The sequence below is a fragment of the Coregonus clupeaformis genome, chromosome 3 (assembly GCF_020615455.1).
Source record: "Coregonus clupeaformis isolate EN_2021a chromosome 3, ASM2061545v1, whole genome shotgun sequence".
In the NCBI taxonomy this organism is placed as follows: Eukaryota; Metazoa; Chordata; class Actinopteri; order Salmoniformes; family Salmonidae; genus Coregonus; species Coregonus clupeaformis.
The window spans coordinates 4,097,120-4,120,706 of NC_059194.1; the positions used below are offsets into that span (position 1 = coordinate 4,097,120).

Sequence of the window (23,587 nt, forward strand, 5' to 3'; positions counted from 1 at the left end):
GAAGGGGACTTAGTGAAATGTGAAATGTTGTGCTCTCTGACAATTTAAAGCGCTTATATTCACTCTACCAATCCTCAAGTGGCCGTTTTTCTAACCCGTCAGGTTCCCATTCAGACAGCCTGTTTCTGTCTCTGTCCCATTCAGACAGCATGTTTCTGTCTCTCTCCCTGTTAGACAGCCTGTTTCTGTCTCTCTCCCTGTAAGACAGCCTGTTTCTGTCTCTGTCCCTGTAAGACAGCCTGTTTCTGTCTCTCTCCCTGTTAGACAGCCTTTTTCTGTCTCTCTCCCTGTTAGACAGCCTGTTTCTGTCTCTGTCCCTGTAAGACAGCCTGTTTCTGTCTCTGTCCCTGTAAGACAGCCTGTTTCTGTCTCTGTCCCTGTAAGACAGCCTGTTTCTGTCTCTGTCCCTGTAAGACAGCCTGTTTCTGTCTCTGTCCCTGTAAGACAGCCTGTTTCTGTCTCTCTCCCTGTTAGACAGCCTGTTTCTGTCTCTCCCCCTGTAAGACAGCCTGTTTCTGTCTCTGTCCCTGTTAGACAGCCTGTTTCTGTCTCTCTTCCTGTAAGACAGCCTGTTTCTGTCTCTGTCCCTGTAAGACAGCCTGTTTCTGTCTCTCTCCCTGTTAGACAGCCTGTTTCTGTCTCTCTCCCTGTAAGACAGCCTGTTTCTGTCTCTGTCCCTGTAAGACAGCCTGTTTCTGTCTCTGTCCCTGTAAGACAGCCTGTTTCTGTCTCTCTCCCTGTAAGACAGCCTGTTTCTGTCTCTCTCCCTTTTAGACAGCCTGTTTCTGTCTCTCTCAATGTTAGACAGCCTGTTTCTGTCTCTCCCCCTGTTAGATAGCCTGTTTCTGTCTCTGTCCCTGTAAGACAGCCTGTTTCTGTCTCTGTCCCTGTAAAACAGCCTGTTTCTGTCTCTGTCCCTGTAAGACAGCCTGTTTCTGTCTCTCTCCCTTTTAGACAGCCTGTTTCTGTCTCTCTCAATGTTAGACAGCCTGTTTCTGTCTCTCCCCCTGTTAGATAGCCTGTTTCTGTCTCTGTCCCTGTAAGACAGCCTGTTTCTGTCTCTGTCCCTGTAAGACAGCCTGTTTCTGTCTCTTTCCCTGTTAGACAGCCTGTTTCTGTCTCTCTCCCTGTTAGACAGCCTGTTTCTGTCTCTCTCCCTTTTAGACAGCCTGTTTCTGTCTCTCTCCCTGTTAGATAGCCTGTTTCTGTCTCTGTCCCTGTAAGACAGCCTGTTTCTGTCTCTGTCCCTGTAAGACAGCCTGTTTCTGTCTCTTTCCCTGTTAGACAGCCTGTTTCTGTCTCTCTCCCTGTTAGACAGCCTGTTTCTGTCTCTCTCCCTTTTAGACAGCCTGTTTCTGTCTCTCTCCCTGTAAGACAGCCTGTTTCTGTCTCTGTCCCTGTAAGACAGCCTGTTTATGTCTCTCTCCCTGTTAGACAGCCTGTTTCTGTCTCTCTCCCTGTAAGACAGCCTGTTTCTGTCTCTCTCCCTGTTAGACAGCCTGTTTCTGTCTCTCTCCCTGTAAGACAGCCTGTTTCTGTCTCTGTCCCTGTAAGACAGCCTGTTTCTGTCTCTCTCCCTGTAAGACAGCCTGTTTCTGTCTCTCTCCGTTTTAGACAGCCTGTTTCTGTCTCTCTCAATGTTAGACAGCCTGTTTCTGTCTCTCCCCCTGTTAGACAGCCTGTTTCTGTCTCTGTCCCTGTAAGACAGCCTGTTTCTGTCTCTGTCCCTGTAAGACAGCCTGTTTCTGTCTCTCTCCCTGTTAGACAGCCTGTTTCTGTCTCTGTCCCTGTAAGACAGCCTGTTTCTGTCTCTCTCCCTGTTAGACAGCCTGTTTCTGTCTCTGTCCCTGTTAGACAGCCTGTTTCTGTCTCTCTCCCTGTTAGACTGCCTGTTTCTGTCTCTCTCCCTGTAAGACAGCCTGTTTCTGTCTCTGTCCCTGTAAGACAGCCTGTTTCTGTCTCTCTCCCTGTAAGACAGCCTGTTTCTGTCTCTCTCCCTGTAAGAGAGCCTGTTTCTGTCTCTCCCCCTGTAAGACAGCCTGTTTCTGTCTCTCTCCCTGTAAGACAGCCTGTTTCTGTTTCTGTCCCTGTAAGACAGCCTGTTTCTGTCTCTGTCCCTGTAAGACAGCCTGTTTCTGTCTCTCTCCCTTTTAGACAGCCTGTTTCTGTCTCTGACCCTGTAAGACAGCCTGTTTCTGTCTCTGTCCCTGTAAGACAGCCTGTTTCTGTCTCTCTCCCTGTTAGACAGCCTGTTTCTGTCTCTCCCCCTGTAAGACAGCCTGTTTCTGTCTCTGTCCCTGTTAGACAGCCTGTTTCTGTCTCTCTCCCTGTAAGACAGCCTGTTTCTGTCTCTGTCCCTGTAAGACAGCCTGTTTCTGTCTCTCTCCCTGTTAGACAGCCTGTTTCTGTCTCTCTCCCTGTAAGACAGCCTGTTTCTGTCTCTGTCCCTGTAAGACAGCCTGTTTCTGTCTCTGTCCCTGTAAGACAGCCTGTTTCTGTCTCTCTCCCTGTAAGACAGCCTGTTTCTGTCTCTCTCCCTTTTAGACAGCCTGTTTCTGTCTCTCTCAATGTTAGACAGCCTGTTTCTGTCTCTCTCCCTGTTAGATAGCCTGTTTCTGTCTCTGTCCCTGTAAGACAGCCTGTTTCTGTCTCTGTCCCTGTAAGACAGCCTGTTTCTGTCTCTGTCCCTGTAAGACAGCCTGTTTCTGTCTCTCTCCCTGTAAGACAGCCTGTTTCTGTCTCTCTCCCTGTTAGACAGCCTGTTTCTGTCTCTCTCAATGTTAGACAGCCTGTTTCTGTCTCTCCCCCTGTTAGACAGCCTGTTTCTGTCTCTGTCCCTGTAAGACAGCCTGTTTCTGTCTCTGTCCCTGTAAGACAGCCTGTTTCTGTCTCTTTCCCTGTTAGACAGCCTGTTTCTGTCTCTCTCCCTGTTAGACAGCCTGTTTCTGTCTCTCTCCCTGTTAGACAGCCTGTTTCTGTCTCTCTCCCTGTTAGACAGCCTGTTTCTGTCTCTGTCCCTGTAAGACAGCCTGTTTCTGTCTCTGTCCCTGTAAGACAGCCTGTTTCTGTCTCTCTCCCTGTTAGACAGCCTGTTTCTGTCTCTCTCCCTGTAAGACAGCCTGTTTCTGTCTCTCTCCCTGTTAGACAGCCTGTTTCTGTCTCTCTCCCTGTAAGACAGCCTGTTTCTGTCTCTGTCCCTGTAAGACAGCCTGTTTCTGTCTCTCTCCCTGTTAGACAGCCTGTTTCTGTCTCTCTCCCTGTAAGACAGCCTGTTTCTGTCTCTCTCCCTGTTAGACAGCCTGTTTCTGTCTCTGTCCCTGTAAGACAGCCTGTTTCTGTCTCTGTCCCTGTAAGACAGCCTGTTTCTGTCTCTCTCCCTGTTTAGACAGCCTGTTTCTGTCTCTCTCAATGTAAGACAGCCTGTTTCTGTCTCTGTCCCCTGTTAGACAGCCTGTTTCTGTCTCTGTCCCTGTAAGACAGCCTGTTTCTGTCTCTGTCCCTGTAAGACAGCCTGTTTCTGTCTCTTTCCCTGTTAGACAGCCTGTTTCTGTCTCTCTCCCTGTTAGACAGCCTGTTTCTGTCTCTCTCCCTGTAAGACAGCCTGTTTCTTTCTCTGTCCCTGTTAGATAGCCTGTTTCTGTCTCTGTCCCTGTAAGACAGCCTGTTTCTGTCTCTGTCCCTGTAAGACAGCCTGTTTCTGTCTCTGTCCCTGTTAGACAGCCTGTTTCTGTCTCTCTCCCTGTTGGACAGCCTGTTTCTGTCTCTCTCCCTGTAAGACAGCCTGTTTCTGTCTCTCTCCCTGTAAGACAGCCTGTTTCTGTCTCTGTCCCTGTAAGACAGCCTGTTTCTGTCTCTCTCCCTGTTAGACAGCCTGTTTCTGTCTCTCTCCCTGTAAGACAGCCTGTTTCTGTCTCTCTCCCTGTTAGACAGCCTGTTTCTGTCTCTCTCCCTGTAAGACAGCCTGTTTCTGTCTCTGTCCCTGTAAGACAGCCTGTTTCTGTCTCTCTCCCTGTAAGACAGCCTGTTTCTGTCTCTCTCCCTTTTAGACAGCCTGTTTCTTTCTCTCTCAATGTTAGACAGCCTGTTTCTGTCTCTCCCCCTGTTAGACAGCCTGTTTCTGTCTCTGTCCCTGTAAGACAGCCTGTTTCTGTCTCTGTCCCTGTAAGACAGCCTGTTTCTGTCTCTCTCCCTGTAAGACAGCCTGTTTCTGTCTCTCTCCCTGTTAGACAGCCGGTTTCTGTCTCTCCCCCTGTAAGACAGCCTGTTTCTGTCTCTGTCCCTGTAAGACAGCATGTTTCTGTCTCTCTCCCTGTTAGACAGCCTGTTTCTGTCTCTGTCCCTGTAAGACAGCCTGTTTCTGTCTCTCTCCCTGTTAGACAGCCTGTTTCTGTCTCTGTCCCTGTTAGACAGCCTGTTTCTGTCTCTCTCCCTGTTAGACAGCCTGTTTCTGTCTCTGTCCCTGTAAGACAGCCTGTTTCTGTCTCTGTCCCTGTAAGACAGCCTGTTTCTGTCTCTCTCCCTGTAAGACAGCCTGTTTCTGTCTCTCTCCCTGTAAGAGAGCCTGTTTCTGTCTCTCTCCCTGTAAGACAGCCTGTTTCTGTCTCTCTCCCTGTAAGACAGCCTGTTTCTGTCTCTCTCCCTGTTAGACAGCCTGTTTCTGTCTCTGTCCCTGTAAGACAGCCTGTTTCTGTCTCTCCTCCCTGTTAGACAGCCTGTTTCTGTCTCTCTCCTGTTAGACAGCCTGTTTCTGTCTCTCCCCCTGTTAGACAGCCTGTTTCTGTCTCTGTCCCTGTAAGACAGCCTGTTTCTGTCTCTGTCCCTGTAAGACAGCCTGTTTCTGTCTCTCTCCCTGTTAGACAGCCTGTTTCTGTCTCTGTCCCTGTAAGACAGCCTGTTTCTGTCTCTCTCCCTGTTAGACAGCCTGTTTCTGTCTCTGTCCCTGTTAGACAGCCTGTTTCTGTCTCTCTCCCTGTTAGACTGCCTGTTTCTGTCTCTCTCCCTGTAAGACAGCCTGTTTCTGTCTCTGTCGCTGTAAGACAGCCTGTTTCTGTCTCTCTCCCTGTAAGACAGCCTGTTTCTGTCTCTCTCCCTGTAAGAGAGCCTGTTTCTGTCTCTCCCCCTGTAAGACAGCCTGTTTCTGTCTCTCTCCCTGTAAGACAGCCTGTTTCTGTTTCTGTCCCTGTAAGACAGCCTGTTTCTGTCTCTGTCCCTGTAAGACAGCCTGTTTCTGTCTCTCTCCCTGTTAGACAGCCTGTTTCTGTCTCTGCCCTGTAAGACAGCCTGTTTCTGTCTCTGTCCCTGTAAGACAGCCTGTTTCTGTCTCTCTCCCTGTTAGACAGCCTGTTTCTGTCTCTCCCCTGTAAGACAGCCTGTTTCTGTCTCTGTCCCTGTTAGACAGCCTGTTTCTGTCTCTGTCCCTGTAAGACAGCCTGTTTCTGTCTCTGTCCCTGTAAGACAGCCTGTTTCTGTCTCTCTCCCTGTTAGACAGCCTGTTTCTGTCTCTCTCCCTGTAAGACAGCCTGTTTCTGTCTCTGTCCCTGTAAGACAGCCTGTTTCTGTCTCTGTCCCTGTAAGACAGCCTGTTTCTGTCTCTCTCCCTGTAAGACAGCCTGTTTCTGTCTCTTCTGTCCTCTCTGTTAGACAGCCTGTTTCTGTCTCTCTCCCTGTTAGACAGCCTGTTTCTGTCTCTGTCCCTGTAAGACAGCCTGTTTCTGTCTCTGTCCCTGTAAGACAGCCTGTTTCTGTCTCTGTCCCTGTAAGACAGCCTGTTTCTGTCTCTCTCCCTGTAAGACAGCCTGTTTCTGTCTCTCTCCCTGTTAGACAGCCTGTTTCTGTCTCTCTCCATGTTAGACAGCCTGTTTCTGTCTCTCCTGTTAGACAGCCTGTTTCTGTCTCTGTCCCTGTAAGACAGCCTGTTTCTGTCTCTGTCCCTGTAAGACAGCCTGTTTCTGTCTCTGTCCCTGTTAGACAGCCTGTTTCTGTCTCTCTCCCTGTTAGACAGCCTGTTTCTGTCTCTCTCCCTGTTAGACAGCCTGTTTCTGTCTCTGTCCCTGTTAGACAGCCTGTTTCTGTCTCTGTCCCTGTAAGACAGCCTGTTTCTGTCTCTGTCCCTGTAAGACAGCCTGTTTCTGTCTCTGTCCCTGTTAGACAGCCTGTTTCTGTCTCTCTCCCTGTAAGACAGCCTGTTTCTGTCTCTCTCCCTGTTAGACAGCCTGTTTCTGTCTCTCTCCCTGTAAGACAGCCTGTTTCTGTCTCTGTCCCTGTAAGACAGCCTGTTTCTGTCTCTCTCCCTGTTAGACAGCCTGTTTCTGTCTCTCTCCCTGTAAGACAGCCTGTTTCTGTCTCTCTCCCTGTAAGACAGCCTGTTTCTGTCTCTGTCCCTGTAAGACAGCCTGTTTCTGTCTCTCTCCCTGTAAGACAGCCTGTTTCTGTCTCTCTCCCTGTTAGACAGCCTGTTTCTGTCTCTCTCCCTGTTAGACAGCCTGTTTCTGTCTCTCTCCCTGTTAGATAGCCTGTTTCTGTCTCTGTCCCTGTAAGACAGCCTGTTTCTGCCTGTCCCTGTAAGACAACCTTTTTCTGTCTCTCTCCCTGTTAGACAGCCTGTTTCTGTCTCTGTCCCTGTTAGACAGCCTGTTTCTGTCTCTCTCCCTGTTAGACAGCCTGTTTCTGTCTCTTTCCCTGTTAGACAGCCTGTTTCTGTCTCTGTCCCTGTTAGACAGCCTGTTTCTGTCTCTCTCCCTGTTAGACAGCCTGTTTCTGTCTCTGTCCCCTTTAAGACAGCCTGTTTCTGTCTCTGTCCCTGTAAGACAGCATGTTTCTGTCTCTGTCCCTGTAAGACAGCCTGTTTCTGTCTCTGTCCCTGTAAGACAGCCTGTTTCTGTTTCTCTCCCTGTTAGACAGCCTGTTTCTGTCTCTCTCAATGTTAGACAGCCTGTTTCTGTCTCTCTCCCTGTTAGACAGCCTGTTTCTGTCTCTGTCCCTGTAAGACAGCCTGTTTCTGTCTCTCTCCCTGTAAGACAGCCTGTTTCTGTCTCTGTCCCTCTAAGACAGCCTGTTTCTGTCTCTCTCCCTGTTAGACAGCCTGTTTCTGTCTCTCTCCCTGTAAGACAGCCTGTTTCTGTCTCTGTCCCTGTAAGACAGCCTGTTTCTGTCTCTGTCCCTGTTAGACAGCCTGTTTCTTTCTCTGTCCCTGTCAGACAGCCTGTTTCTGTCCCTGTTAGACAGCCTGTTTCTGTCCCTGTCAGACAGCCTGTCTCTGTCCCTGTAAGACAGCCTGTTTCAGTCTCTTTCCCTGTTAGACAGCCTGTTTCTGTCTCTGTCCCTGTAAGACAGCCTGTTTCTGTCTCTGTCCCTGTAAGACAGCCTGTTTCTGTCTCTGTCCCTGTAAGACAGCCTGTTTCTGTCTCTGTCCCTGTAAGACAGCCTGTTTCTGTCTCTCTCCCTGTAAGACAGCCTGTTTCTGTCTCTCTCCCTGTAAGACAGCCTGTTTCTGTCTCTGTCCCTGTAAGACAGCCTGTTTCTGTCCCTGTCCCTGTTAGACAGCCTGTCTCTGTCCCTGTAAGACAGCCTGTTTCTGTCTCTGTCCCTGTCAGACAGCCTGTTTCTGTCTCTGTCCCTGTAAGACAGCCTGTTTCTGTCCCTGTAAGACAGCCTGTTTCTGTCTCTCTCCCTGTAAGACAGCCTGTTTCTGTCTCTCTCCCTGTAAGACAGCCTGTTTCTGTCTCTGTCCCTGTAAGACAGCCTGTTTCTGTCTCTGTCCCTGTAAGACAGCCTGTTTCTGTCTCCCTGTAAGACAGCCTGTTTCTGTCTCTGTCCCTGTAAGACAGCCTGTTTCTGTCTCTCTCCCTGTAAGACAGCCTGTTTCTGTCTCTGTCCCTGTAAGACAGCCTGTTTCTGTCCCTGTCCCTGTAAGACAGCCTGTCTCTCCCCTGTAAGACAGCCTGTTTCTGTCTCTGTCCCTGTCAGACAGCCTGTTTCTGTCTCTGTCCCTGTAAGACAGCCTGTTTCTGTCGCTGTCCCTGTAAGACAGCCTGTTTCTGTCTCTGTCCCTGTTAGACAGCCTGTTTCTGTCTCTGTCCCTGTCAGACAGCCTGTTTCTGTCCCAGTCCCTTGTCAGACAGCCTGTTTCTGTCTCTGTCCCTGTAAGACAGCCTGTTTCTGTCTCTGTCCCTGTAAGACAGCCTGTTTCTGTCCCTGTAAGACAGCCTGTTTCTGTCTCTCTCCCTGTAAGACAGCCTGTTTCTGTCGCTCTCCCTGTAAGACAGCCTGTTTCTGTCTATCTCCCTGTTAGACAGCCTGTTTCTGTCTCTCTCCCTGTAAGACAGCCTGTTTCTGTCTCTGTCCCTGTAAGACAGCCTGTTTCTGTCCCTGTCCCTGTCAGACAGCCTGTCTCTGTCCCTGTAAGACAGCCTGTTTCAGTCTCTTTCCCTGTTAGACAGCCTGTTTCTGTCTCTGTCCCTGTAAGACAGCCTGTTTCTGTCTCTGTCCCTGTAAGACAGCCTGTTTCTGTCTCTGTCCCTGTAAGACAGCCTGTTTCTGTCTCTGTCCCTGTTAGACAGCCTGTTTCTGTCTCTCTCCCTGTAAGACAGCCTGTTTCTGTCTCTCTCCCTGTAAGACAGCCTGTTTCTGTTTATGTCCCTGTAAGACAGCCTGTTTCTGTCTATGTCCCTGTCAGACAGCCTGTTTCTGTCTCTGTCCCTGTAAGACAGCCTGTTTCTGTCCCTGTAAGACAGCCTGTTTCTGTCTCTCTCCCTGTAAGACAGCCTGTTTCTGTCTCTCTCCCTGTAAGACAGCCTGTTTCTGTCTCTGTCCCTGTAAGACAGCCTGTTTCTGTCCCTGTCCCTGTTAGACAGCCTGTCTCTGTCCCTGTAAGACAGCCTGTTTCTGTCTCTGTCCCTGTCAGACAGCCTGTTTCTGTCTCTGTCCCTGTAAGACAGCCTGTTTCTGTCCCTGTAAGACAGCCTGTTTCTGTCTCTCTCCCTGTAAGACAGCCTGTTTCTGTCTCTCTCCCTGTAAGACAGCCTGTTTCTGTCTCTGTCCCTGTCAGACAGCCTGTTTCTGTCTCTGTCCCTGTAAGACAGCCTGTTTCTGTCCCTGTAAGACAGCCTGTTTCTGTCTCTGTCCCTGTAAGACAGCCTGTTTCTGTCTCTCTCCCTGTAAGACAGCCTGTTTCTGTCTCTGTCCCTGTAAGACAGCCTGTTTCTGTCCCTGTCCCTGTAAGACAGCCTTCTCTCCCCCTGTAAGACAGCCTGTTTCTGTCTCTGTCCCTGTTAGACAGCCTGTCTCTGTCCCTGTAAGACAGCCTGTTTCTGTCCCTGTCCCTGTCAGACAGCCTGTTTCTGTCTCTGTCCCTGTTAGACAGCCTGTTTCTGTCTCTGTCCCTGTCAGACAGCCTGTTTCTGTCCCTGTCCCTGTCAGACAGCCTGTTTCTGTCTCTGTCCCTGTCAGACAGCCTGTTTCTGTCTCTGTCCCTGTAAGACAGCCTGTTTCTGTCTCTCTCCCTGTAAGACAGCCTGTTTCTGTCGCTCTCCCTGTAAGACAGCCTGTTTCTGTCTATCTCCCTGTTAGACAGCCTGTTTCTGTCTCTCTCCCTGTAAGACAGCCTGTTTCTGTCTCTGTCCCTGTAAGACAGCCTGTTTCTGTCCCTGTCCCTGTCAGACAGCCTGTTTCTGTCTCTGTCCCTGTCAGACAGCCTGTTTCTGTCTCTCTCCCTGTAAGACAGCCTGTTTCTGTCTCTGTCCCTGTAAGACAGCCTGTTTCTGTCCCTGTCCCTGTAAGACAGCCTGTCTCTGTCCCTGTAAGACAGCCTGTTTCTGTCCCTGTCCCTGTCAGACAGCCTGTTTCTGTCTCTGTCCCTGTCAGACAGCCTGTTTCTGTCCCTGTCCCTGTCAGACAGCCTGTTTCTGTCTCTCTCTGCTCCATCCTGTCTTTTATCTTTATTATCATTTTATTTCTCTCTCTCTCTTCCTCTGCCTACAATCTATATTTCTCCCTGTATGTGTGTGTGTTTGTGCTCGCTCATGCCCTGTGTGTGCCTGTGTGTGTGTGTCAATGTCTGCATGTGTGTGTGTGTGTAGTCTAGAGGTTAAGAAGCACCTTGGGAAGGACACAATAGAGATATTGATGGAGAATGCATCTTAAAGGTTAAGGAGCCTGTAATCCACAATGTAAAGGACAGCCAAAACCTGCACTGCCTCAGCTGACCACAAAATAACACAAAATAGAAAGCCTCCATCTTATCTGCCTCTCTCTCTTTCCATCTCTCTCTCTCTTTCCAACTCTCTCTCTTTCTGTCTCTCTCTCTTTCCGTCTCTCTCTCTCTCTCTCTCTTTCTCTCTCAGCCTGAGGACGACAGGATGGACAGGAAGTTTTATAGGGCTCTGGTCAAAAGTAGTGCACTACATAGGGAATAGGGTGCCATTTGAGACACAACACATTAAAAGCTGCCTTGTTCTGTCTCTGTAACGAGATACAGCCTGAAGACAACAGGATGGACAGGAAGAGCTGGGTCGCGTCCCAAACTGCACCCTATTTCCTTCATAGTGCACTACTTTTGACCAAGCCCATTGGACTCTGATCAAAAGAAGTGCACAACTTAGGGAATAGGCTGCCATTTGGGACAAATATAATATATAAACTCTAGGGTATACAAGCTAAACAAAACCCCTGTGATAACGGCCAGTATGACATCACTGATACACTTATTAATTACAAAGCCAGTACATTAAAGATATGAAGCTTCATTCCACATATTCTTTATGATTAAAGAAGACAAACTGAGACTAGAGACCCCAGCAGGCCTTAAACCTCCTAGTTACTGACTGTCTGTCTGCCTGTTAACAACTTATATTCCTCTCTTCCTCTCTTCTCTGGGTTGGAATAAACAAAGGACATAACAGAGATATTGAGCCTTGGGTTGACTGTTGGAGCGGGGTGTGTGTGTGTGTGTGTGTGTGTGTGTGTGTGTGTGTGTGTGTGTGTGTGTGTGTGTGTGTGTGTGTGTGTGTGTGTGTGTGTGTGTGTGTGTGTGTGTGTGTGTGTGTGTGTGTGTGTGTGTGTGTGTGTGTGTGTGTGTGTGTGTGTGTGTGTGTGTGTGTGTGTGTGTGTGTGTGTGTGTCAGAGGAGAGTAGACGCAGCAGCAGGAGGCTGTGAATGGTTGCTTCCTGCCTAAGCTGTGTCTTGCATCTCAAGTCAGAGTGTACGAGGCTGCCACTGGCTAAGGCTGATGTCAGCATCCCAAATGGCACCCTATTCCCTATATAGTGCGCTACTTTTAGTGCACTAAATAGGGAACAGGTTGCAATTTGGGACAGCTACTGAGGCTAGAGCACTAACTAGGGTCACAGGTTGACCATGACAAATTGGATGTGTCCCAAATTACACCCTATTCCCTAAATAGTGCGCTACTTTTGAAGAGAGCCCACAGGGAATGTAGGGAATAGGGTGCCATTTTGGATACGGTCATTGGAACTGAAATGGCTAACCACTCCCCCATTCTGTCCCTGACACATTTGTACTGAAGCGTCTCCCCAACCTCATCAGAACAGGGGAGAGGGGACATCCCTCTATAACCTCATCAGAACAGGGGAGAGGGGACATCCCTCTATAACCTCATCAGAACAGGGGAGAGGGGACATCCCTCTATAACCTCATCAGAACAGGGGAGAGGGGACATCCCTCTATAACCTCATCAGAACAGGGGAGAGGGGACATCCCTCTATAACCTCATCAGAACAGGGGAGGGGAGCATCCCTCTATAACCTCATCAGAACAGGGGAGAGGGGACAATCCTCTATAAACTCATCAGAACAGGGGAGAGGGGACATCCCTCTATAACCTCATCAGAACAGGGGAGGGGACATCCCTCTACAACCTCATCAGAACAGGGGGAGAGGGGACATCCCTCTATAACCTCATCAGAACAGGGGAGAGGGGACATCCCTCTATAACCTCATCAGAACAGGGGAGAGGGGACACCCTCTATAACCTCATCAGAACAGGGGAGAGGGGACATCCTCTATAACCTCATCAGAACAGGGGAGAGGGGACATCCCTCTATAACCTCATCAGAACAGGGGAGAGGGGACATTCCTCTATAAACTCATCAGAACAGGGAGAGGGGACATCCCTCTATAACCTCATCAGAACAGGGAGAGGGGACATCCCTCTATAACCTCATCAGAACAGGGGAGAGGGGACATCCCTCTATAACCTCATCAGAACAGGGGAGAGGGGACATCCTCTATAACCTCATCAGAACAGGGGGAGAGGGACACCCTCTATAACCTCATCAGAACAGGGGAGAGGGGACATCCCTCTATAACCTCATCAGAACAGGGGAGAGGGAGACATCCTCTTAACCTCATCAGAACAGGGAGAGAGGGGACATCCCTCATAACCTCATCAGAACAGGGGAGAGGGGACATCCCTCTATAACCTCATCAGAACAGGGGAGAGGGGACATCCCTCTATAACCTCATCAGAACAGGGGAGAGGGGACATCCCTCTATAACCTCATCAGAACAGGGGAGAGGGGACATTCCTCTATAAACTCATCAGAACAGGGGAGAGGAGACATTCCTCTATAAACTCATCAGAACAGGGGAGAGGGGACACCCCTCTATAATCTCATCAGACTGAAGCAGAATCTGTTTTTTTTCTTATTCTTCTCCAAAAACTGTTTTTGCCATGACTGCTGGCATGCAGCTTTCCTCCCCTGTGGTGGGGTGGTAGCCTCTCTCTCTCTCTCTCTCTCTCTCTCTCTCTCTCTCTCTCTCTCTCTCTCTCTCTCTCTCTCTCTATCCCCCCTCTCCTCCCTCCTCCATCTATCTCCCTCTCTCTCTCTAATTCTCTCTCTCCAGACAGGCAGGGTTGAGTGTGAGTGGGCCAGCCAAAGGGATTATCACGCTGAGTTACTGTCGGCCAGGCCCCAGAGTGTCTAATGGGGATTGGGCCTCTTTTGCAGTTTTCATAGCTCTCTGGCAAACCCAGGTCAGTGGCCTTCTCTCTCTCTCTCTCTCTCTCTCTCTCTCTCTCTCTCTCTCTCTCTCTCTCTCTCTCTCTCTCTCTCACTCTCTCTCAATTCAATTCAATTCAATAGACTTTATTGACATGGCAAGTAAAATTAATTACATTGTCAAAGTATAGATATAACAAAAATGGTGGGACCAACAGCAATAATAATAATAGTAGTAGTGGAAATGGGATTACCATTAACAGCAACTACAACAACAATATTAATGAGAATAACAATACATTAAAGCAATAGTAGTCGACCAATCTCAACATGACTGAGAAGACACATTACATGGTATGAAAGCCAAAACAAAACAGGAAATATTATTGACATTACATTACACTTTTCACTAGCTGTCCCTCAGGTTGTGGCAGGAGGACACATATTTGGCTGCCAAAATTGCACATTTTGGCTTTTCACCCAATAAATATTTGATATTTTCTTCCTCTTTTATAGTTTCAAATTCTTTGTACTGAATGATAATTTTGGAAAGAAAGATTCTCTTAGGTCTGAGTATTTTTCACAGTGTAGTAGGAAATGCAGCTCTGTCTCTACCTCTCCCCGGGGGCAGAGTGAGCACAGCCTGTCCTCTCTGGGCAGCCAGGTTTGCCTGTGACGACCAGTCTCTATAGCCAGACTGTGCTCACTGAGTCTGTACCTAATCATTGTTTTCCTCAGTTTTCTATCAGTCACAGTGGTCAGATAGTCTGCCACCATGTACTGTCTGTTTAGAGCCAAATAGCATTGAAGTTTACTTTGATTTTTTAGGTGATATATTTTTCTTTTTGCTTTGTGATGATTTGGTTGGGCCAGATTTTCTGAGTGCTGTCCTGAGGCTCTATGAGGTTGGTTTTGGTTAGTGAACTGAGCCTCAGAACCAGCTGGCTGGGGGGACTCTTCTCTTGTTTCATCTCTTGACATAGTAGAGCTGTGTGATGGAATGTTTTGGGGTCACTTGTTATTAGATGGTTGTAAAATTTGATGGCTCTTTTTTGTAGTTGAATAAGGAGGGGGTATTGGCCCAATTCTGCTCTACATGCGTTATTTTGAGTTTTTCTTTGCACTTGCAATACAGTCTTGCAAAACTCTGCATGCAGTATTTCGATTGGATGTTTGTCCCATTTGGTAAATTCAGTATTAGAGAGCGGACCCCATACTTCGCTGCCATATAGAGCAATTGGTTCTATAACTGATTGGAAAATCTTGAGCCAGATTCTAATTGGAATTTCGATTTTAATATTCCTTTAAATGGCATAGATTGCTCTTCTTGCTTTGTCTCTCAGCTCATTCACAGCCATGTGAAAGCTACCTGTGTTGCTGATATTTAGTCCTAGATATGTGTAATTGTTGGTGTGTTCTAATAGAACTGTGTCCAAATAGAATTGATATTTGTTATCCTGATTTCCGGACCTTTTTTGGAATATCATTATATTCATTTTTTTTTTTGATTAACGTTCAGGGCCCAGGTCTGACAGAATCTGTGCAGATGATCTAGATGCTGCTGTAACCCCTCCTTAGTGGGAGACAGTAGCACCAGGTCATCTGCGTACAGCAGACACTTGATTTCAGTGTTGTGTAGGGTGAGACCAGGTGCTGCCGATTCTTCTAATGTTTTTGCCAATTCATTAATGTAGATGTTAAATAGTGTTGGACTTATTGGGCAGCCCTGTTTCACTCCACGTCCCTGAGAGAAGAAGTCTGTTTGCTTGTTGCCGATTTTAATCGCACATTTGTTTTTAGTGTACATTGATTTAATAACATTATATGTTTTCCCTCCAATACCACTTTCTATTAGTTTGTAAAAAATACATTCGTGCCAAATTGAATCAAATGCTTTCTTGAAGTCTACAAAACACGAGTAGATTTTGCATTTGTTTTGATTTACTTGTTTGTCAATTAGAGTGTGGAGGGTGTAAAAGTGGTCTGTTGTATGATAATTTTTTACAAATCCAATCTGGCTTCTGCTTAGGACGTTGTGTTCATCAAGGAAGTGATGTAGTCTGCTGTTTATGATACTGCAGAGAATTTTCCCCAAGTTGCTGTTAACGCAAATTCCTCTGTAATTATTTGGGTCAAATTTGTCTCCATTTTTATAAATTGGTGTGATCAATCCTTGGTTCCAAATATCGGGGAAAAATACCTGCAGTTAGGATAATGTTGAAGAGTTTGAGTATAGCCAATTTGAATTTGTGGTCTGTATATTTGATCATTTCATTTAAAATACCATCATCACCACAGGCCTTTTTGGGTTGGAGAGTGCAAAGTTTTTCCAATAATTCTTGTTCTGTAATTGGGGTATCCACAGGATTCTGATAGTCTTTGACTGCTGATTCAAGGATTTGTAATTTTTCTTGTATATCTAGTTGTTCTCGGCTCTTTGTTATATTGCTGTAGAGGTTTGCAAAGTGATTTCTCCATATATCCCCATTTTGGATAGCCAATTCCTCATTATGAGGTTTATTTAATTTATTCCAATTCTCCCAGAAGTGGTTTGATTCTATGGATTCCTCAATCACATCCAGCTGATTTCTAATGTGCTGTTCTTTTTTTGTTCTTAGGGTGTGTTTGTATTGCTTCAGTGTTTCCCCATATTGAAGACTTATATTTTTGTTGTCTGGGTCTCTGTGTTTATGATTAGATATATTTCTCAATGACTTTCTGAGATTTTTGCAATCATTATCAAACCATTTTTCGTTATCTATTCTTTTTGGTTTGCTCTTATGTTTCTTAAGATTAGCCAAGGAGGCTAATTTGTCAAATATAAAGTTTATATTCCAAACGGCCAAATTTACACCTTCATTGGTGTAGGATAATGTTAATGCTAAAAAGTTGTCCAGGAGAGATTGTATTTTTTGGCTACTAATTGCTTTTTGGTAGATTTCTGTACTGTTTGCACTCCATCTATAGGTCTGTTTAGTACCATGTAATTTATTGGGCCGTGATGCTTCATGGTTGGGTTCTGCTCTTCCCAGATACACTGTGATTTTACTGTGGTCAGAGAGAGGTGTTAGTGGGCTAACTGTGAAGGCTCTGAGAGACTCTGGGTTGAGGTCTGTGATGAAGTAGTCTACAGTACTGCTGCCAATGGATGAGCTGTAGGTGTACCTACCAAAAGAGTCCCCTCTTAGCCTACCATTGACTATATACAGACCCAGTGTTCGACAGAGCTTCAGGAGCTGTACTCCATTTTTGTTTTTCACTTTTTCATAGTTGTTTCTGGGGGGGTATGTGGGGAGGGAAAGGTTGTTGCTTCCCGGAAGGTGTTTATCCCCATGACTGTTAATATTGTCAAGTTCTGCTGCTGTTCTAGCATTCAGGTCTCCACAGACCAGCACATTGCCTTGGGCCTGAAAGTGACTAATCTCCCCCTCTAGAATGAAGAAACTCTCTTCATTGAAGTAGGGTGACTCTGAGGGGGGAATGTATGTGGCACAGAGGAAGACGTTGTTATCTGTTAAGATAGCCTCCTTGTTGATTTTTAGCCAGATTAAGAATTCTCCTGTTTTGATCAATTCAATTAGTTAGTTCAGATTTATACCATATTAGCATTCCCCCTGAGTCTCTGCCCTGTTTTAATTTGGTGGATGGTACAATTATCTCCCTATAACCTAGTGGACAGCCAGTGGAAACTCTCTCTCTCTCTCTCTCTCTCTCTCTCTCTCTCTCTCTCCCTCTCTCTCTCGCTCCCTCTCCCTCACTCCCTCTCTCTCTCTATCTCTCTATCTCTCTCTCTATTTCTCTCTCCCTGTGGCTGGTATAATCCAGTGACAGGTTTCAGGCCTTTACTGGCAATCAGCGAGAGAATGGCAGCACTGTTACATGGCAGAGCTGTAAGTAAGAGCAGCTGCATGGGAATGGCAGTCGAGTCTCCCGAAAATCAAGGACAGGACTTGAAAATGAGTTTTCTCTCCACTTATCTCTCAACCTGTCTGATGATGGAGGTTAAACGTTAAAGGGCAGAGAGGCTAATGTGTCCTGTATGCCTCTCAGACATCTCTGACACCATCTGGAGAAGAGTTAACTCTATGGCAGATCTATTTAAAAGCTCACCTGCAATGGCTGCTCACATTGGAACTGCATTTAATGGGAAGTTCATAACAAGGACATAAACACCACTGCTAGTGCCAGAGTAATGCACTATATAGGGGAATAGGGTGTCATTTGAGACACACAGCACCAGAGGATGTAAAAAAAAAAAGTGATGACCTCATCAAAAGGCGCCTTGGGTTTTAATAGGTCTCTGTTAAAACCCAAGTTCAGTAATGAATTAAATGATCTACCAGTATAGGGGAAGACCCAAGGCACCTCATCAGGGTCTGTCTTAACTCACAAAGCAAAGTCAACCTGTCTGTCTGTCTGTCTGTCTGTCTATAGCCAGTCTAGCAGGGAATAGAAGGGTTGAATGACGCTATGGACGGATGTCTCCGTCCCTCATTAAACCTCTCTCTCTCTCTCTCTCTCTCTCCCTCTCTCTCTCTCTCTCTCTCTCTCCCTCTCCCTCTCCCTCTCTCTCTCTCTCTCTCCCTCTCCCTCTCCCTCTCCCTCTCCCTCTCTCTCTCTCTCTCTCTCTCTCTCTCTCTCTCTCTCTCTCTCTCTCTCTCTCTCTCTCTCTCTCTCTCTCTCTCTCTCTCTCTCTCTCTCTCTCTCTCACTCTATCTATCTCTCTTCAGTTACTCTGACAGAGAGAGAAAATGAGTGTGATAAATTGAAATAAATTGAGATCTTGGGGTCTCTGTGTGTAATTAATAATTAGAATAATAATTAATAATTAGAATAATACTAATGTATGGCTACTGTGTTGTATGTTGTCAGAGAGCACACACACACACACACACACACACACACACACACACACATACACACACAAACAAACACACACACACAAACACACACACAAACACACACACACACACACACACTCAAATGCTGATGTTGCATGTTAAGCCTCCTCCACATGACCTTAGCCCATACCTGCCTGGCCTGGACATTACATTACAGGAGCCAGCGGTGGAATAACTAAGGAAGGTCATCTGTTGTATGCTCAACGTTCAATGATGCCCAGGTCACTGCAAGTTATTGAAGCATGAGGAACATGTTCTATTCAGCCACTTCTGAGTATCCTTGGTCTATACCTTTGTATAAGCTTTCTTCAGCCCATTGTGATGGATCAAGGAAATTTTTTAAAACCCTGGCATTTCTCTCTGTACATCTGTATGACTGACAGTGATGTGGATAATCAACACCTCTCTCTGTAAAACTAGACTGTTGGTTGGTCAGTGTCCTTGTCTGGGGAGAATATGACAGTTGAGTGGTCTCTGTAGCCTGGGGCTGTCTGACCAGGACTGGTGAGAAGTAGAGAGACTATATCTTATGACAGGGTATTGTACGGTTCTCCACTTTCTGAGGCCTTTTATCGCTCTCTCTCTCTCTCTTTGTTTCTCAATCGGTCTGAAGCCTTCCCACTGGGCACACACTGGTTGAATCAACGTCATTTCCAATTCCTTTCAATGAAATTACAATGAATATATGTTGAATTGATGGTTGTGCCCAGTGGGTTCTCCCTCTTTCTCTCTCTCTCCCTTCCTATCTCTTTCTCTCTTTCTCTCTCTCTCTTCCACTCTCTATCTCTCTCTGTCTGTCTGAAGCCTTCTCCCTCCCTCTCTCTCTCTCTCTCTCTCTCTCTCTCTCTCTCTCTCTCTCTCTCTCTCTCTCTCTCTCTCTCTCTCTCTCTCTCTCTCTCTCTCTCTCTCTCTCTCTCTCCTTCTCTCCATATTCTGGGTTAAGACACAGACAGACAGGTCTTTCTTCACAGTGGGTGGTGAGGTTTTCTCTGTCTACAATAGGCAGGTCACTGCACTGTCTGAATAATACAGCAGGAGCTTCAGCAGCTATTCTTAAAACAGCTCCAATGGCGCTTGAAGTTTCTGAACAAAAAGAAAACCATATCATGCTTTGTGTGCAGTGATGGAAAGTTTGTGCCAGTGTTGAGTGGTGCCATCATACTATAGCCTTCTCCATGTTGGTATAGTTTGGCTCATACAGTATATTGTAAGTAGTGTGTTGTCAATGTAATCATACCTGTACTTTTCTCCTCAAATCCTTTCCCTCACAGCATTGACTAGGGATGCTGAACAGGCCCTGAACTCATTAAGTTGAGCGCTGACAAATAAGACAAAGGCGCTTCTCGACGTGCTCCAATCACGACTGCTTATTGTTGCTTGGCAACAATCATACAACCATTGTATCGCAAGCCAAATGCCGTGCTTCTTCCTCATAATTAATCACAGTGTACCTCTTGAGGATACATGTTCATAAAGAGATTGGAGCTTCACAATATAGCTGTTATAATTAAAGGGTTTGCAGATACTGTACCAACAGATCCCTGGTGGGTGTATGACTCTGTTCCACTATAAAGGTCCTACTATTAGAGAGGCGTTTCAATGGAGTTCATAACTTCATACAAAACTGACATATATATTACTGATTACTGTACAATTACTAAGAAAGTAACAGGAGTAACAGAAACTGAAACATACAATCAACATGTTCTGTACTATTGTATAAATGTACTGCATGGACTATCATGTCATTCTAGAATGTACTACATGGACTATCATGTCATTCTAGAATGTACTGCATGGACTATCATGTCATTGTAGAATGTGCTGCATGGACTATCATGTCATTCTAGAATGTACCGCATGGACTATTATGTCATTCTAGAATGTGCTGCATGGACTATCATGTCATTCTAGAATGTGCTGCATGGACTATCATGTCATTGTAGAATCCCATTGTTGTTAAAGGAATGACCTGCTGTGATGGTGAGTATCCTACTAGAGCAGAATAATGACTATGTCTAATAATTTAATTAACATATTTGCTGAAGTTTAACAAAGTTTGCATCATGAGCTTTCAACATACTATAGCACAAAATAATAATCAATGCTGTATGTCCATGCATTAGATACAAAACTTAAACAAAGACCAAAGTTATTCCAAATGAAACATTTCAGAATACAATTTAAACTGTCACAGCAACCCTTTCCATTTCAATGAGCTAGAAAATTACAGCTCTCGTGTTTAAGAGGATGCTGAGAGGCTTTGCAACACACAAAGCACGTCCCAAATGGCACCCTATTCCCTAAATAGTGTACTTCTTTTGACCAGAGCCCTATAGACCCTGGTCAAACGTAGTGCAGTATATAGGGAATAGGGTGCCATTGAAGACGCATCCTCAGTCACCCCTTCAGCACAATCAAATGTCACAAAAGCAACATAGCAAACATATGATAAACCATTTCCTCATTACGAAACATGAGGAAGTTAATTGAAAATGTTTCCAAGTGGAGTTTGAATATTAAAGTGATATTTGTGTGTGTGTGTATTCTACTACTGGGACTAATTCGGAAGTGCCTGGGGGGCTCCGTCTGTCTCAAACTAAATTGGTTTACCAAAGTGAGCGGGACTGTGTGTGTGTGTGTGTGTCTGTAAGATCACTCGGTGAGGCTAATGGCTGAGCTTCCTGCCTCTCAAACGTAACGTTTCCGAGATTTACAACTGCTTAAACTAACAGAAGGTTAGATTTAGGTTTAATATGAGCTTTAATATTAAGGCTTCTGATAATTAAAATGTTTGTAGGTCAATTAACTGGTTTTTGGCAAATATGAGATTTGTGGCCTTTTTGCTGTGATTAAAAGTATGAACTTTACTTGTTGCTCTTGGAAATGACAGAACTTACTGTTGCCACAGAAAACCAAGGCAAAGAGTAGCTATATTGACCTTGGTTTGTAGATAATTTGTATTGAAAGTAATATCAAAACTTTGTAACACAAAGTTTGCATGAATTCCAAGAGGTGTAATGACCCTAATCCAATCTATCTCAACATGATGATGCATCTTTCTCTCTGCAGGACAATATTTGCTTGTTGTGAGTTATGACTTCCAGACAGAACTTGTCCTCAGATGCATCCAAAATGGCACCCTACGTGCCCTGATCAAAAGTAGAATACATAGAGAACAGGGTGTCATTTGGAATGCATTCCTCGACTGTAATGTGAAAATGTAATCAACAGCCTCAAATGCTTTCTCTTCTTGTCTCCTTTGACATATTATTCCAATAAGTCTTTAAGCTCTGTCAGAGAATACAACACAAACATGACTAAAGTTCCTCTCATTCCAACCCTGATTTAGTTTTACATTACTTTAAAGGGGCAATCCAGAATTTGAAAAAACAAACAATATATTTGATTTAAGTCGGAAAAAAGGGATGTACCAATCCCGGATTGCCCCTTTAACTCTGATTTGTGTTACATGACTTTAAATTGGCAGTTCTGCTTCTGATTGAATCAGCCTTGTTATTTCCATTCAGAAGAATTGATCTGTTTGTCGTCGTGATTTAGCCTGGAAGGCTGCAATTACTAATGGTTGGACTAATGTCATCCACATTGTCATGTTTGAATGGGTTTTGATGAACAATTATGTTGTTAAGTTGTGTGTAAAATAAAATACATAAAATACAGTGCTTTCATATACAGTTGAAGTCGGAAGTTTACATACACTTAGGTTGGAGTCATTAAAACTCGTTTTTCAACCACTCAACAAATTTCTTGTTAACAAACTATAGTTTTGGTAAATCGGTTAGGACATCTACTTTGTGCATGACACAATTAATTTTTCCAACAATTGTTTACAGACAGATTATTTAACTTATAATTCACTGGATCACAATTCCAGTGGGTCAGAAGTTTACATACACTAAGTTGACTGTGCCTTTAAACAGCTTGGACAATTCCAGAAAATGATGTCATGGCTTTAGAAGCTTCTGATAGGCTAATTGACATCATTTGAGTCAATTGGAGGTGTACCTGTGGATGTATTTCAAGGCCTACCTTCAAACTCAGTGCCTCTTTGCTTGACATTGGGGGAAATCCAAAGAAATCAGCCAAGATGTCAGAAAAAAGATTGTAGACCTCCACAAGTCTGGATCATCCTTGGGAGCAATTTCCAAACGCCTGAAGGTACCACTTTCATCTGTACAAACAATAGTACGCAAGTATAAACACCATGGGACCATGCAGCCGTCATACCGCTCAGGCAGGAGACGCGTTCTGTCTCCTAGAGATTAACGTACTTTGGTGCAAATCAATCCCAGAATAACAGCAAAGGAACTTGTGAAGATGCTGGAGGAAACAGGTACAAAAGTATCTATATCCACAGTAAATCGAGTCCTATATCGACATAACCTGAAAGGCCACTCAGCAAGGAAGAAGCCACTGCTCCAAAACCGGCATAAAAAAGCCAGACTACGGTTTGCAACTGCACATGGGGACAAAGATGGTACTTTTTGGAGAAATGTCATCCGGTCTGATGAAACAAAAATAGAACTGTTTGGCCATAATGACCATCGTTATGTTTGGAGGACAAAGGGGGTTGCTTGCAAGCCGGAGAACACCATCCCAACCGTGAAGCACGGGGGTGGCAGCATCATGCTGTGGGGGTGCTTTGCTGCAGGAGGGACTGGTGCACTTCAAAAAATAGATGGCATCATGAGGAAGGAAAATTATGTGGATATATTGAAGCAACATCTCAAGACATCAGTCAGGAAGTTAAAGCTTGGTCGCAAATGGGTCTTCCAAATGGACAATGACCCTAAGCATACTTCCAAAGTTGTGGCAAAATGGCTTAAGGACAACAAAGTCAAGGTATTGGAGTGGCCATCACAAAGCCCTGACCTCAATCCTGTAGAAAATTTGTGGGCAGAACTGAAAAAGTGTGTGCGGGCAAGGATGCCTACAAACCTAACTCAGTTACACCAGCTCTGTCAGGAGGAATGGGCCAAAATTCACCCAGTTTATTGTGGGAAGCTTGTGGAAGGCTACCCAAAACTTTTGACACAAGTTAAACAATTTAAAGGCAATGCTACCAAATACTAATTGCATGTATGTAAACTTCTGACCCACTGGGAATGTGATGAAATAAATAAAAGCTGAAATAAATCATTCTCTCTACTATTATTCTGACATTTCACATTCTTAAAATAAAGTGGTGATCCTAACTGACCTAAGACAGGGAATTTTTACTAAGATTAAATGTCAGGAATTGTGAAAAACTGAGTTGAAATGTATTTGGCTAAGGTGTATGTAAACTTCCGACTTCAACTGTAGAAATCAACACTATTGATGAAAAATATATGCAAAATAATTCAATCTTCAGGGACTTAATTTTACAGGGGGAATTCCGCCAACACACACACACATACACACACATGTCCAGGTTAATGAGAACTGTAGGTCCCTGCTCATCCCAGTTAGCAGTTTGATTTGAGGGTTGATAGTTGCTGATATCTTTAGAGAAGAGGCTCTCTCCTCTCCCGTTCTCGTCCTCTTCCACCGTGTTGTCTGTCTTACATACCTCCTTTTCTACACATTTTCTTGTTGGGTTTCCTGGCACATTCCTTGGATATTCTTTTGACTGTAAAATAAATAAATAAAAACTACAAAATAACAGAAGGCTCTGGAAAACACCTGGAAGGTGACATGCAACAACTCCAGATTAAGCCAAACCCAAACC

General features: G+C 45.3%; 1 protein-coding gene across 2 annotated transcripts in view; it reads right to left on the bottom strand.

Moving 5' to 3' along the window:
• LOC121539167 (neuroligin-3-like) overlaps positions 1–23,587 on the bottom strand; it is a 343,557-nt gene that overhangs the window by 218,157 nt on the left and 101,813 nt on the right. Inside the window, exon 3 of one of the 2 annotated variants that reach the window (XM_045206888.1) lies at positions 23,429–23,488. The exons of the other annotated variant lie outside the window; for it this stretch is intronic. Within the exon in view, the coding sequence (XP_045062823.1) occupies positions 23,429–23,488 (60 nt within the window). The remainder of the gene's footprint in view (positions 1–23,428; positions 23,489–23,587) is intronic. 2 annotated transcript variants of the gene reach the window in all.